Raw genomic sequence first — 15,512 nt, forward strand, 5'->3', positions numbered from 1 at the left:
GTAGGGGAACTAAGAATTAACTGTACATGGAAATTTCAGGAACTCAGAATTTCTATTTACTCCAAATTTGCAGTGCTTGCACAAAAATGCATTTCTGATGCTGAAGTCAGCTAAAACTGAGTAAAGATAATGATAAAAGATGCAACTGAACAATTTAGTCAAAAAGCAATGGAAATAATCTAGTTTATGCACACATAAACAATATTATATATAACAAATCCATCACAATACAAATTGTAGTGTAGGCGATAGAGATAAGGGAAATCTTTAATCGTCTCATAGGGAAAATTTTCATCATTATAGCAACAGTACACGAGAAGTAACAAAGCAATGTAAAAATCACAGTAATTCAGCAATGTAGATTTAATGGTGTAGATTTAATTTAATTTAATTAATCATGTTTGTTTGGACCCAAAGAGACCCCATTAAGTGGCTCTGGATAGCAGGGGTGAGGATTGGGTCTCCGCCTGCCTCAGAAACAGAGTCGGCCACTGACAGGAATTGACCACTGGCCACACGAGACATATTGGTCAATTATTGAATGTAGAAAACCAGGGATTGGTCCCCAACAGATCATAGGAGACAGGAGCCGACCTCCAGAGTCACCACAGAAGTCTGTCCCGCAAGGAACGAGGAGTCGTTCCCTCTAATGAGGCCGCAGGACATTTGGAGATGGCCCCTCCAGTGGTCCATAGGAATCTGCCACAGACTGCAGCAAACAAATAATTGATCCTCCCCAGGGGACCATAAGAAACCAGGAATTGACCCTGCCAGTAGGACTTTAAATACAAATACACCAGATGGAAATCCCAGGTGAGTTCCGTTGAATGTTGTTTCGGTGGTCAAAGTTGGAGTTGGAACCACCAGGAAAGAGGAATCGGTCACTTCTTGAACATAGGCAATCAAGAATTGGTCCCCAGCAGGCCGCAGGGTATAGTCGACACCCAGCAGGTCATAGAAAGTGAAGATTTGGCCACTGACTGCAAGAAACAAGATCAGCCTCAAGTCGTCCTAAGGAACAACAAAAGTTCTAACCATCACCTCCTCCCATCATACGTCTGAAGATCACAAAATCAGTCCATCACACTAGTATTCAAGAGGTATAACACGTCAAACAGAACTTACAATCAGTGACCCAGCACAGAGGGTAAGAAACAGAACAGCTCGCAGGACCAGCCCAGGGATTCTAACAGAGCCCCTCCCTTAAGGGCCAAATTCCAGACGGCCCAACCCAGACACCCAGTGCCAGCCCATCCCTGAACCACCTATAGGAACAGAAAGCGTTCTCCCTGGACAATCCAGAACAGGAACAGAAGGGGCCCTCCCTGTACCTCGCAAAACAGGAACAAAAGGGGTCCTTTCTGAGCCATCCAAAACAGGAACATTTGGGGTCTTCTCTGGGCCATCATGGAAAAGAGTGGTGATGGGTCTGGATGGGCATCAGTAGCATTGAGCTTTGGTTGAGCTAAGCTGTGGACCATTGGCTGATGCAGGCTGTGGAGCTGCAGCAACAGAGTAATGTGGAGCAGGGGCTACAGCGGTGCGTGGTGCAGAAGCCACATAAGAACCAGAAGCTACAGCAGCAGGGGGAACGAAAGACTGGAGCAGCACCTGGATGTGGGGTTGCAGCACCAGGGGGACTTAAAGCAGGGCCCAGACGTTTCACCACTGCAGCATAGATGAACTGTGGGGGAGCACTGATAGGAGCAGTGGACAGAACGCGTTGTGAGCCTCGAGTTTTCAGCTCTTTCCAAACTACTCAAGCTTCAGAAGGGGACAATGTGGAAGTTGTGGCAGGTGTGTCACCTCAAACAAAGACAGCCTGAGAAGCAAAGTTTGAAGACGGAGCTATAGGTCAGACTGAAAGGTAGCAGCAAAAGGGCATTAAACCGAGCAGGGTATGGAGCAGGGACTCTGAATTAGCTGCGGAACAAGACAGAGTCTCTAAGTCACTCAACAGGGCAATGAGTTGCCTAACTCCTGAGCACCCCATAAAAAGGCATAGGATTATAATCAAAAACTCATATGAATGAATAAACAAAAATCACTCCTGTCAAAAATAAATTAGAAAACACACAACCAAGAGGATAAAACACTGACAAAATGATGCTAGAAAAAATAACAATAGAAGGAAGAGCCATGAGGCTAAGTATTGGGGTGAAGGCTTAATGTAAATACAAAACTATTTAAACACTAATTAGAACCATAACACATTTTCTATTGGTGGCTTTGACGCAGCTGCGTAATGAAACGACACATTCTCTTCTCTCAAGAGTTGAAAAATGACACGCTTTGTTCGCAAAAGCCTCTAACTGTGTGAAAAAAACTGGAAATATGCAACAAAAAATATTTTTTCCTTCAAACAACACAACTTGCAACCAAGTATATGAACACGTCCAATCATTCATATCAGTGGACAGCAAAATACAAACCACTGATCTCAGTGTAAATCAGTGTTTCATGTATTGTCATTAAAGCCTGTTGCTCTTTGTTGTTGTAGTTTCTTTCAAATTAACCTTTTAGATACTTTAGTTGAGTTTTGGTTTCAAGTCACATATTACAGTCACTGTTATATGTGTGCCTGTGCTGTAAAATGTAGGTTATTATACTGAAGAGCATGATAACAGTCAGTCAGAAGATTAATTTCACTACATTTTTCATACACAAAACCAAAAGTTGCCTTTTTTCTGCTGCTGGCATTTGTTACAAGATGACCAACTCTCCCCTTAATACTTATATGATCAAGAGTATGTCAGAACTTTAAAAAGAAAAGTCAAAACTGATGTCATGTTTGAAATGTTACATTTCCCAGAGCTCAGTTGCCATAGAGATTCCTGTCAGTAACCCAGAAGGAGAGCTGTTGATGCTTAATGTGTACCTGGAAGGAGCCAATCTGAGTGGGGCCAGTGTGATTTCAATTCCCCCATGGGAGACTCTCACTTACAAAGCTACCTTCTCTCCTGACAGAGTAGGGAAGAGCACAGGCAGGTAAGACTCAGGTTCAGGTTGCTGACCTATAGTAGGCTTATTTGAGGGGGGAGGGAGAAGGTCTGTTTAATAATGTAAAATGTTTGGTCTGAGTGATTTAAGAAGCCATTTAATTACCTATTTACCTTTTCAAAAGACTCTCCTAAATCTGGGAATAAAATATACTGCATATTTACATATGTTTGCTAATAGCATTGATTGAGCAGTTTATTTTTCCGTTTCAGTTGTTGCTACAGTATGAGTCTGTATTAAAAGAGGTATGGTTTGCATGTCTTACAGTGTCATATTCCAGTCAGAGCTGGTGAGTGAAGTCTGGTATCAACTAGAGCTTTATGCTCTTCCTCCTCCAGTTGTCACGCTACCACAGGCCTGCTGTCAGCTGGGCAAGTAGGTGGAAACAGCAACACAAACTGTGTCTTTGCAGGGACAGTTGTTAAGTGTAACCAGAAAATTCAGTTAATGTTTTTTGCCACAAAGTTACAATATAATTGACATTTTTAGCCGTTTGAGTCTGATTTATCTGTACAATTTCTGGTCATTTAATGTGATAGTGAGATTTTCAACAAATCTTTTTTGTTTCTTGGTCTGTTCACCTTGAGTATTGTTTTATAGTGCATTTTTCACTTAAAGTATCTCAACAACATTGTGCTCGTGTCAGATGGACAAGACTGACAATTCCTCTGGTTAACCCTGAAGCTGACACTGTGGAGCTGGTGGCAACCAACAGCAACCCCAGAAACTATTCTCTGGAAATTAACGCAGAAAGTGCTGTAAGTACACACATTCTTTGTTTTCTAAGGATCATTTAACATAATTTGGTTTGAAATTAATATTTTAGAAGGTCCAGTCTGTAATTAAATGTATATGTGTGGTCCAGCTTATTTTGGAGCCCCACTCCTCCACCCAGCTCAATGTCTGCTTTAGGCCTTCATCCATTGGAGAGGGGAATCACACAGCAAAGATCACATTCACCTGTCCTCAGGTATATGCACACATTCACATTCAAGAAATAATAGCTTCTCCAGATATTTTGTTTTCACGTACGTTTTATGTAGATGTACATTTTATGCAGATTACAGAGTAATTTAAACAGATTAAATACAAAATATTTTATTATATAGTGTGAGCACATATAGGAACAGAATTCTGTTCTCTAAACATTAAAGATAATTAGCATAGAATATAGACTAGTAGCAGAAGGGAAAGAGTTAGTCCAGCTAGAAAGCAACTCAAAAACTACTTACAATTTTATGAGTAGTTGTGCTAGACTGACTTTAGGCAAGAGAAGCTTGTAGAGTCATGCCTTTGTGATTCTTCAGTTACAGGATTGGTGTGTGTTGCTACAAGGATTTGGCCTAAACCCAGAGATTGAGGAGTTGGTGAGCATCTCATCTGTGATTGGCTCCACTGCCTCTGTCACCATTCCCTTTACAAATCCCACTGAACTTCCAGCGACGCTCAAAATCACACTTACAGGTCACAGGCACTTCATGGCCTTCTTTTTCACTTTTTTTGTTCTTCTCACATGCATATAACATACTCAGATATCTCGTAATCCTGGTATTTTTCATGCATCCGCTGAAGATTCAGCAACCCCTGAACACCATCCAGCAACTACAGATAAAGGGGTCTTCTTCATCCCTCTAGGCCACACAGAAGGTTTGGTCACTTGCTGTATATGAGAACTTAAGAAAACATAATCGAGAACTGCAAGCATTGATAAGCATGTCTTGCATGGTGGACTTTCAATCAATCTAGAGTATATAAAAGAAAACTGAATTATTTTACCAAGATTTAGTTTCCAGCTTGTTTCTGTAATTTTTATTTAGCTACAGGGGCAGAAAACTTTAAAAGGTATGTGTGTGTACTTCTTTGTGGCTGCAGGTATAAAGATCAGTGAAGGGGACAGTTTTGATGTGCCTGTGGTGTTTGCACCTGAATCTAAGGAGCTACAGCAAATCTGGCTCTGCATAACAATGAAGCCACTCAAATGCCCAGACGGTAACTTCAGTACAGATGCTGTTAGGTTTGTATAACTATGTCTTACTGTACTGTCTGAATAAGTGTGTAAAACAAGCCAGACTGACTTGCTAGTACAACATCACAACTTGTTTTTCACAGCAGTGAAATTGGTATTAACAAAGCTTGGCACCTACAGTAAATATACTGTATATGCAAGATTACATTCTTATATTATATATTTCAGGTTAGACCAGGAAGTGTCAGACATCTGTTGGATTTACCCTCTTTGTGGAATTCCCATGGAAATGCCTGCTAACTCAATGCTTGGTGAGATACAGTGTGAAGCAGGCTGCCAGCTGGAGAAGAAGATAGAAGTACCTCTTGGATGTGTACTGGGGAATCAAAATCAGAAAGTAAAGGAAAGTATGTGCCAAGTAGGCTATGACAAGAGAATCATGTAGTTAGATTACAGGATAATTTTTCTTTTTGCAATTTTTGCAAATAATGCAATTTTTGTTAAAGCTTTCTTTACAGTTTACGCAAGACAGACATTTTATTAATGAGAAAATGCTTTTTGTGCTAATTGTTTAATCTCTTATTGTTTCACATCTTCATATCTGGATAGTTTTCCAGGTACCAATTGAAGACTTGCTGTGTGAAGTGTGCGCTAACAGCGAAGCAGACCAACCTGAGGTGGAGGACTGCCTTTCTGCCACTATTAAGGCAGCAAGAAGGGACCCTGAGACTGGCATCGTAACACTCACCCTTAATTTACTTTATACTCCTCTTAAGCCACACAGGTGATTCTACAAAACATACACACTATATTCAAAGTCCAAATGAGACAAAGAAAAGTGTAAAAAGATACAGACTCAAATTTGAACAATTGACTAAGCATTTTTAAACCTTATAGATACAAACAGAAAAAAAGTAGAACAGGAACAAACAAAAAGCCACACACCACAACACATTAAAAGCTTTGAACAAAGCACTTTCACTTTTGTAGACACAGAGGGAGGTACACAAACCCCTCAGAACTTAAAAACCACAGACAAACACGATAAATAAATGCTTAGAAATAAGCAAATAATATTGTGGTCAGTCTGTAGAAAAAATAGAGAAAATAACGCAGATCCCCAATGTAAAGGGAAATTCAAATGGATGTTAATTATAAGAGAGTGAAACTAAATAATCATTTCACCCACTGAAAAACGCAAACCTACAAAAGCATGAAGCATACAAACATATGCTGTTTCCCCTCTCTGCTGCAGGTAGCAGTCCTGTATTGAAGAGTGTCAGAAAACACCACATTAATTTATCTCTCTTTTATACCTCACTCATCCATTACTGTCTAGATATTTGTATTAATGTTTGTTGCTCAACATTTCTTGGAAACATTTCTCAGAAGTAAAGGGAAGGCCACCTTGTTGGATGCCCCTACTGTTACAGTGAGTGAGTGAGTGCTTGTGCCTGAAACATATTAGATGGTGTGATAAAATAAATAAATGTAGTTTTATGTGCATAAATACAGGGAAGTCTTTAAACCCTGGATTTTGTAGGTTTTTGTGGTACATTTAATGGTATAAACAGATGGCATCAAATATGAAATAATTAAACAATGAATGGGTAGTATAGGTATTTAATGATGTAACATATGCATTTCCCTGACTATTCACTAAAAATTATCAAAAGTTCTAAAAAAGAACTGGCAGACTTGAAAGAGCTGTTGTCAGGAAACCAGTGGCAGCAGATGAAACATTTAAAAACTGATGTTTACTGACATAAAATATTCTACCAAGATTTCTTTTATTTCTATCTTTGGGGTACCCTGCTGGATAATTATATAATCTTGCTGTGGAAAGTAGCAATTTTGCGTTACTCTATGTTTGTTCTTACTGTACATTGCCTGTGACATCCTGCTGGGTGAAGAAAGCATTCATTTATCAACTCCTGTCTTCATCTGTGGAGTCCATTAATGAGGCGTGCCCTACTAAAATCAATACCTCAGAGAGCTAATGACTTCCCCGCAAGGAAATGACGGGAGGTGTGGCACCGCTAATAGGCTCTTCCATTATCTATGTTGTTTCTCTGTCCTGCATAGTAATATGAGGACACAACGAATCATAAGCAGAAATATTAAAGACTACATTTTTTTAATGATGCTTTTCAAGATAAACAGGAACAATCATGTTGCACTTTTCACATACACTATGTGTATGGATGAATTAAACAAACAGATGGATTGAAAACAGGCTCTGCCTCACAGTGATACCATATATATATATATTATATCAGAAAATTGGCAAGTGTCATATGGATTGCTGTCTAGCTAAATGCGCTTGGTAGGGTCTCCCACAGCAAACGGGTCCTGGGGGACGGGCCAGATTAAGAGCGGTTCACAAACCCCCCTGTGATGAATAAAATACCAAGGTCCGTAATGTCGCCTGGTATGGCGCAGCCAGAGTCCTACCTTGGAGCCAAGCCCGAGGTTGGGGTACATCTGCAAGCGCCTGGTGGCTGGCCTATACCCACTGGACCCGGTCATCACAGCCCGAAGGAGCGATGTGAGACCCTCCTCACGGCGGGGGCAGTGCATACTGTAGTAGATTGGGCAACAGTTGAAGGCAGGAGCCTCGTTGACGCAATCTTTGGACAACCAATCTGGGTATTGGGACATGGAATGTTACGTCACTAGTGGGTGATGGAGCCTGAGTTTGTGCAGGAGGTTTAGCAGTACCAGCTAGAAATAGTCTGGCTCACCTTTATACACAGCGTGGGCTCTGGAACCAAACTCACTACCTTGAGAGGGGCTGGACTCTCTTCTTGGAGTTGTCAGCGACCAGAGGAGGCGATGGTCTGGTGTGGACTACCCAGCTCAGCCGCCATGTGTTGGAGTTTCTGCAGTAGACGAGAGGGTTGTTTCCCTGCGGCTTCTGGTCAGTCACTCACTGTCATTTGTGCCTATGGGCCAAACGGTAGTGTGGAGTACCCAGCCTTCTTGGGGTCTGTAGAGGGTGTGTTGGAAAACGCTCCAACTGAGGACCTCGTTGTTCTTCTGGGGGATTTCAACATCCACTTAGGCAATGGCAGTGACATCTGGAGAGGCGTAATTGAATGAAACGGCCTTCATGATCTGAACCTGAGTAATTGTTGTTATTATTATTATTGTGTTTTTGGACTTCTGTGCTAGGCACAGTCTGGCCATAACCAATACCATAGATAGATGGATACTTGATGAGGAAATACCTGCAAAACTATAATTTCTATTTTCTGCCATTGTTTGCAAAAGTTCTTATGCTAACGAGCTACTGTACATGAATATTGTAATAGTGTTAAGTGTGACAAACTATACATAGACATGTTTTTTATTATAATTGTGAGTGAAAAGGCTGAAATTTTAGCATTTAGCTCAAGTGCATCTTTGGTCAACTAACTTTGTCCCTTGCTCATTGATGAAGAATTTTTACCAGACAAGTAACGTATTGTAAATTGCATGTTGTAAAGAAGTGAAGCTCACATTTAAACTATTCAACTTGTGTATGGGTCTGTGTGCGTGTGTTCTCATCCAGGCACTCAGTGGTTCTAGCGGTGCAGTATTTGTCTAGTAGGACATGGGAGTTTCCCGTTGATCTCAATGCTACAGACCCTCTGGTGGATGATGTCATCACCATCAAAGCTGTTGAGATGGGCAAGACATCAGCTGTGGGCTTCCGCCTGACCAGCACCACCAGGTGCGTGTATGTGTGTGAACATTCCTCTTATTTGTGCTTGTATAATATGGTATTCTGAAAAGGTTTCCAACAATGTTTAATTCATTCATGTATATTTTCTTGGTCAGTAATTATATGCTTTGTTTACAGGAGACCTGAGCCTTTCACAGTCCAGTTTGTGTCGGGTAGCAGCAGAGAGTTCACAGTGAGTCCAATATCAGGAATGTTACCTCCCGTTGGTTCTATTGGGGCCCTCATCACTGTGTCGTTCACCCCCATCGCACACTGCAAGAGGCACAGTGCAAGACTCAGTGTCCAGGTACTGTTTTATTTTAACTTTCATAAACTTACACTTATCATAGTTCCATAAATGACACTTTGTTTTGCCGCTTTCATCACAGGCAGAAGATATGCAGTGGACATATGAGGTGATAGGTGAGACCCCTGACGATTTCCCTCCCCCTGTGGAAGGCAGTTCTTCTACGGCCCGTCCAGCCCCCAGGCGGCTGCGGAACTTTGTGACTCACAACCTCCAAATTCCCTCCCTGGCTAACTCATCTCCTTTCAAAGTCCACAGATGAAAGCATCCTCACTGTAATACAGCAACGGGTCATAATTTTTTCTCAATATCTGAACTATACTCTGCAGCTTCTTTATTTGGTTATATTAATGACAGTGCCATCTTCAATTAAGTATATTTATATTTGAAAAAAGAAGTTAATTCACTTCATTCATTCAGTTCAATTCATGTATAGGCCAGATTCTTAATGTATTAGTATTCCTCATGTACCCTGTAGTAAGTGTAGAAAAAGCTCAGATGTCTTCTTGTTGATAGAAACCTATATATTATTGTAGAGTTCTATTAAGCATAATTACCCTGTTGTAATACACTCTGTTGTCTCCATCGTGTATGTGGAAACAATACATCACAATTAAATCCATTTACCTGTAAACTGAGCTTGCTTATGACTCCACTTTGTAACTTATCTACTTTACTTCATGCTTTGTCTTTGTCCTCACTGGCGGAGATGAAATTTAAAAAATCATTCACATCGCAGTTTCTGACTTTATTTCATTAGAGAAAAAAATCCAGTAATCATGGCCTTAAGTCTAGTCTAACCAAGTAAAAGGTTGGCACCCTAATTTTATTCATCACCTACCCTTTGATTTTCTGTATTGTCTCCTAATGTTGAACTAACCAGAACAACCTTGAGATCAATATCCACTTTTTGATGAAGTCATTATTTTTCATTTAATAAATCAAAACCACATCTACTCTAAGAGGATGGAACAAGGAAACACAGATTTATGGAACTACATTGTCTGTGAATGAACTTAATGGATTTTGTCTAAGGATATTTCACTTATAATACACTGACTACACAGTACCCAAGGTTGTTGTCGGTGTTAGTTTGTTTCCAGCACTATTTAGATATTGCTGTAACTACCTTTTAATGTGTGCGTGCGTGCGCGCTCATGCGTGCGTGCGTGTGCAGGCATTGTTGTAGTTGTGAAAGGAAAAGGAATGGAAAGGAAGATTTTAAATTCAGCCAGGAAATAGTTCGTGTTCTGATGATAGCAGAGCGAAGTTGTCTGGCCATAAGGCTAAACATTGTTATCCCGCAAACCAGCCTATACGTAGTATCCCCAGAAGCATGAGGGTACTTGCACTGTGCCCTGGAGAGGCTTCTCTATGAATCTGAGAATAAAATAAGATTTTGTAAAATACAACTAAATCCTAATGCAACCGGAAAGAAACCTGCCATTTGGGAAATATTTATTTTCCAGCAAGACTATTGTGTAATTTAAAGCTTAGGTTATTACTTATTGGAAAACTGTCATTGTGTCATGTTTCACGCCATCTGTCACATCCGGTTTTATTTTGTTAACTTCCTGTTCACCCAGTCGTCACTCTCCGGTTCCCAGTATCCACACCTGTTACCAATCAGTAATCAGTACCAGTATATAGTCTCACCACTCACAGACCCCAGTTGCCAGATCGTTGATTCCGTGACCTCACGTTCCAGCAGTTATTGTTCAGCTTATCCTGTTGCCAACCCAGCTCCGTATCTCTGACCATCGCTTCTCGTCTGATCCTGACCGGTATGTGAATCCCTGACTCTGTTGCTCAACTCTGCCTGTATCTGGACCGATCTAAGCCCGCCGATTCTAACTCTGAGAGCTGAGCCTTTTTTTGATATTGACCTGTGTATGACCCGGACTGTTTTGTGACTTTGATTCTGGAATAAACCCCCATTTTTCACCATCTACATCGTGTCCTGGCGCTGTGCATTTGGGTCCTCTCTTTGCCGTTCGGTGACACATTGTTTTCACCAAACTCTCTTGAATGTTGTCATTTGTGTACTTTGTTGCCCAAAACCTAACAAAACAAATGTTTACCAGCCCTTCAGTGAAATATCATTAGACAAACTCACCTGGCAGCAAAACGATCAGTGGTGTGTATGAGCAGTGCCAGAAAGCACAAAGGTCAGTACAGTATTAACTTTACACTGACCAGTAATGTGTCATCATTTACTGGATAACTAGTAAATTCAGTTTTAAAATGTTAATACTGTATAAACACATTAGTAACATAAACTTAAAATATCAGGTTTCACTGGTTAAAGCATGTTTCTATAAAGTGTCTTACTTCATGGGCCAAATAATAAATAAATACCTATTTTCACATTGACATTAACAAACATCTCCTGCATTAATGCAGTCATATTAACTTAATCTCTAAATGTTACAATCATGTATTAGCAGGGAAAAATAATTTCTCTAGTTTGAAACTACAGTACAAGTACACATCTTCTCAGGTATGTAGTACATGTTTTTTGTTTTGCCTTTCTTATAATAATTGTGTGTCTATTTCTTCTGTACTATTTGTCTTTGTGCTGTTGCAACGTGGTAATTTCCCCATTGCGGGACTCAATAAAGGTAAAGGAGTAGAATAGAATAAAGGTATTCTATTGAATTCTAGCATTTGGAACGCTTATCTGGCCGCGTGCCCAGGTTAGGCCTTTACTTCAGTTGCTAAATAACAAAGTCATCAAGCCATTTTTTTCATCATCAGGTCATCAAGTGATGAGTGTTCTCATTATTCTGAAGAACTTAATTTATTGTTTTATTTAGTATTCTACAAACTGTGATGAATATAGAATTACTAGCTGCATTTTTTGCTCCATTGGCATGGTTAAGGATGTCTGATCAGGCTGACTAAATGCTAACACAGTTTATTTTTTAAACTAAAATGGAAATGCATTTGTTATAGAACATAAATGTATGTTGTGTGTTTCCTTTCTTTTCATCCTCGTGTAACTGTCCTATGACTCACCTTGTGCCTGTAGAATTATTCACGAGGCCGTTACGCTCAGATATGCGTCCATTAAGCACCATCTGCAGCCTGCTAGGGCAAAAATAGAGAAGACGAAATGGGAGGAGAAGGGAAAGATATAAGCAGCAAGGAGACAGAAGATGGAGGGAGAGCCTGTAGAGTATATGCTTGTATTCATACAGTATGGAGATGGAAGGAGTAAAATGGAGAAAGGGGAATACATGAGATCAGCAAAGAAAGAAAGACACTGCATATATTTTACATATCAATATGGGAAAGGAATGTAATGTGTGTGTTTTGAGATACCTATATTTTTGGACTGTATTCAGTCGTTCCTTTTGTTCACCTATAGAAATTAGTTCCCTTCCTCTGAGGGTGTGTTTCCGTAGCAACGAATGAGCCAAGCCAACATTAATGAGAGGACGCTTTGCTCTGATGGCTGTAGTAACGTCACATCATACTGTCAGACTCATGTTAACGCCACCATGGCACATGACTCCAAACAAAGCCCAGTCACTGACTCATCATCTAGGACATGTACCGGCGAAGTGTGTGAAGTTACATTTAGACAAATCACAATAGATACATGGATTTAAAATAAATATACTGGCTTCAACCACTTGCCCAGTCTTGGGAAATGTTTTGACTCAGGTCTGACTCCAAACAGGTGACACTATACATTGTACAGTATATACAGTAACCAACCTATGACCTTGCTCTTTAGATAAAGGTACTAAAACATTTTAATACAGTATATTGTAATGCAATCTGTTGTTTAAACAGGTAGAGATGTAATAATAATGAGGTGAATGAAAGGTAAATGTGTACATGTAAAGTAAAAGTAAGGTGACCATAATAAAACACTTTCTGTTTTACACATTGCTAAAATAGAACTTGCTTTTATTCATTATACTGGACACAAATCACTTCTGCCTAGTAGCTTCATCCTGTTTCACCACAATGTTGTGAAGGACCTGGGTCCTGGAGTGGCCCTGGTGACGGTCCGTGTGGCTTCTCTCTGGTCTCTCTGCTCCCTCCCACAGACCAAAGACATACACTCAGGTCAGCTGGACATTGTACAGTAAGTTGCCTGTGGGTGATTGTCTGTGTAGCCTTGTGATTGTCTGGTCCACGGTGAACCCCACTCCCAGATGACAGCTGGGACACACTCCAGGATGTTGTCAGAGGAGCGAGGGTCTGCGTGAAAGCACCAGTGATTCTGTTAAAAAAAAAAAAAGTGCTTTAGCTGCACTTTTTGTACAGGGACTGTAGAAATCTTAGTGCAATGGTCACATGACCTGTACATTCTAGATTTAAGGAAAGTTTCTTTGAGGTAGCTGCTAATGTTGCTAGCAGTTAGCTAACTAATCAGTACCACCAGTTTCTAATAAATTTATTTATAAAATAGAAATGAGGCTATTTGTCCAGTATCCATATTTTTTCAGCTGCAATACCTGTTGTCTTCCTGGAGCAGCTTCCACCTGAAATTACCACCTTGTCACCAGCTTTTAAATTTGCGTCCCATTATCTTAAGCCTCGCCAGCAGCATGTTTTGTGCTACTGTATGTCACAGCCTGGACTCTTATGTCTGCCTTGTGTATGGAACCCAGCGTGGATATTGACTGCCTTTGCCGTTGCCATTATTGCTGTGCTGATCTGTGTACTGACTTTTGCCCGCCTGACCACGAGCCCGATTAAACCCTCTCACACCTAAGTTCATGCAAGCTGTGCATGTGGGACGAGCGGTGACACTGTAGACTGGTCAGAACACCAACCAATTACAAACGCCAACAGCAGTAGGACATGGACACTTGTGTGGGAGTTGTACAGTATATGCTGTAAAGTCCCCTGAGGCAAGTCTGTGATTAGGGATTTAAGCTTATGTAAATAAAACCAAGAGTGAAGATGACCAGGCATTGCCACGGGACCACATGCTGATTTGCCTGAAACATTTTCATTTTCATAAGGCTTCCAGTAAGAAAAAGAGAGCAACAGAGAATGAAAACCATTTAGATTTTAAATAACTTCACGTTCACTGGTGACAGTCAAGCCATATGGCACAGCATTAACTAATCCTCATTTCCCAGACATTCCTAAATGGATTATCTACTTGGCTGCTTAATACTATTTCATTTTCATTCTGTCACAGAGAGTCCTATCCCCATACATCACTCACACTGGGATTCAATTAGTATGGTAGTAATTAAGCAGGGTGTGTTCTCCATGAAATGCACACAAAATGACTTGACAACCTGTGTGTGTGTGTGTGTGTGTGTGTGTGTGTGTGTGTGTGTGTGTGTGTGTGTGTGTGTGTGTGTGTGTGTGTGTGTGTGTGTGTGTGAATTCTCCACTTATGACTTTAGATTGTAATGATGTCAACTTAAACAGCGTGCTCTCACACACTGCTCTAATGATTTAAAAACACTACACATTGATGACACTACATCATTTTATACTGAATTTTAGCTTTGCTTTCCTCCACTGGATTTAAATGCAGTCAGCACCTTCGTGTGTTCTCTTTTACTTTGGAGAGCATCTGTTACCACTTAAATGTACAATGTCGACACAAGACAAATAAGAAAATTCATTAGTGTAACATTTCCTGTTAATTAGCACTGCTAGTAATTAGTGTCAACCCATCTCAGATCAGATGTGTCCCTGTCATGACTTAATGTTGTGTCCTAATAATATGTCCTCCATTAATCGCTCTAAACATACTCATGCTGGCCCATCATTACAGAGCAGACCACTCTGCTTTGTGACCATGATATCCACAGTCTTCACCTGTTAGTTTAACACTGGCCTTGTGTTCTGCTGAAGAAAGAGCTGCACAGTTCTTTGAAGTAAAATCTAATTACTGCTGCATCACTTCACTGTGAGCGCCACACGTGTGCCTACATTTATGCCTCTGAGCGCACACTTTCCAAAAGTCCCTCTGGTGAACATGACAGAGCAGACACAAAGTGAGAAGAAGCTGCTCAACCCTGCTTTCATCTTCTCCCCCTTTACTGCCTGAAAACTCAGCCCTGGCACATTAAAAAGTGTGTGTGTGTGTGTGTGTGTGTGTGTGTGTGTGTGTGTGTGTGTGTGTGTGTGTGTGTGTGTGTGTGTGTGTGTGTGTGTGTGTGTGTGTGTGTGTGTGTGTGTGTGTGTGTGTGTGTGTGTGTGTGTGTGTGTGTGTGTGTGTGTGTGTGTGTGTGAGAGAGAGAGAGAGAGAGAGAGAGAGAGAGACATTGTTACATATTTCATGCTACTGATGATGACAGGAGATTTCATCCCGTGTACATCAGAGCGTTTGAGGAAGCAGGACTTGTGTGTGATGGACAGCAGGAGCACATTGGTCTGGTTTGGTTGAATGCCGAGTGACACATCTGGGAGCTGCTTTGATGACTTGGACAGATGCGAGTGTGTGACATGTTGGTGCTTTCATTCAAATGTGTAACCACCCTCTTTGATGCTGTTATGCCAACTGATGTGCGCGTGTGCTGAATGATGAGTCAATGTGAGCATGTGTT

The 15,512-nt window shown here is 40.8% G+C and overlaps 1 protein-coding gene and 1 long non-coding RNA gene across 9 annotated transcripts in view; both read left to right on the forward strand.

The window, feature by feature from the left end:
- The window catches only part of LOC114844975 (cilia- and flagella-associated protein 47-like), a 45,658-nt gene extending 36,041 nt beyond the window's left edge, over nt 1-9,617 (forward strand). For 4 of the 8 annotated variants that reach the window (XM_055504964.1, XM_055504950.1, XM_055504962.1 and 1 more), the window contains 12 exons: nt 2,813-2,988; nt 3,268-3,375; nt 3,647-3,758; nt 3,866-3,970; nt 4,308-4,464; nt 4,573-4,647; nt 4,873-5,014; nt 5,195-5,373; nt 5,576-5,750; nt 8,520-8,687; nt 8,811-8,979; nt 9,062-9,617. In XM_055504964.1, the coding sequence (XP_055360939.1) occupies nt 2,813-2,988; nt 3,268-3,375; nt 3,647-3,758; nt 3,866-3,970; nt 4,308-4,464; nt 4,573-4,647; nt 4,873-5,014; nt 5,195-5,373; nt 5,576-5,750; nt 8,520-8,687; nt 8,811-8,979; nt 9,062-9,241 (1,746 nt within the window). In that variant the 3' untranslated portion in view covers nt 9,242-9,617. Of the gene's footprint in view, nt 1-2,812; nt 2,989-3,267; nt 3,376-3,646; nt 3,759-3,865; nt 3,971-4,307; nt 4,465-4,572; nt 4,648-4,872; nt 5,015-5,194; nt 5,374-5,575; nt 5,751-6,221; nt 7,706-8,519; nt 8,688-8,810; nt 8,980-9,061 lie in introns of those variants that run through there. The other 4 variants (XM_055504956.1, XM_041068754.2, XM_041068753.2 and 1 more) reach the window with 4 other exon arrangements.
- LOC129603491 (uncharacterized) lies at nt 7-2,490 on the forward strand. Its single transcript, XR_008693385.1, has 2 exons — nt 7-912; nt 1,091-2,490. It is a non-coding gene; the product is annotated as an uncharacterized LOC129603491 (long non-coding RNA).
- Nucleotides 9,618-15,512: the final 5,895 nt, after the last annotated feature.

This window comes from Betta splendens, chromosome 2, assembly GCF_900634795.4.
Source record: "Betta splendens chromosome 2, fBetSpl5.4, whole genome shotgun sequence".
NCBI lineage: Eukaryota > Metazoa > Chordata > Actinopteri > Anabantiformes > Osphronemidae > Betta > Betta splendens.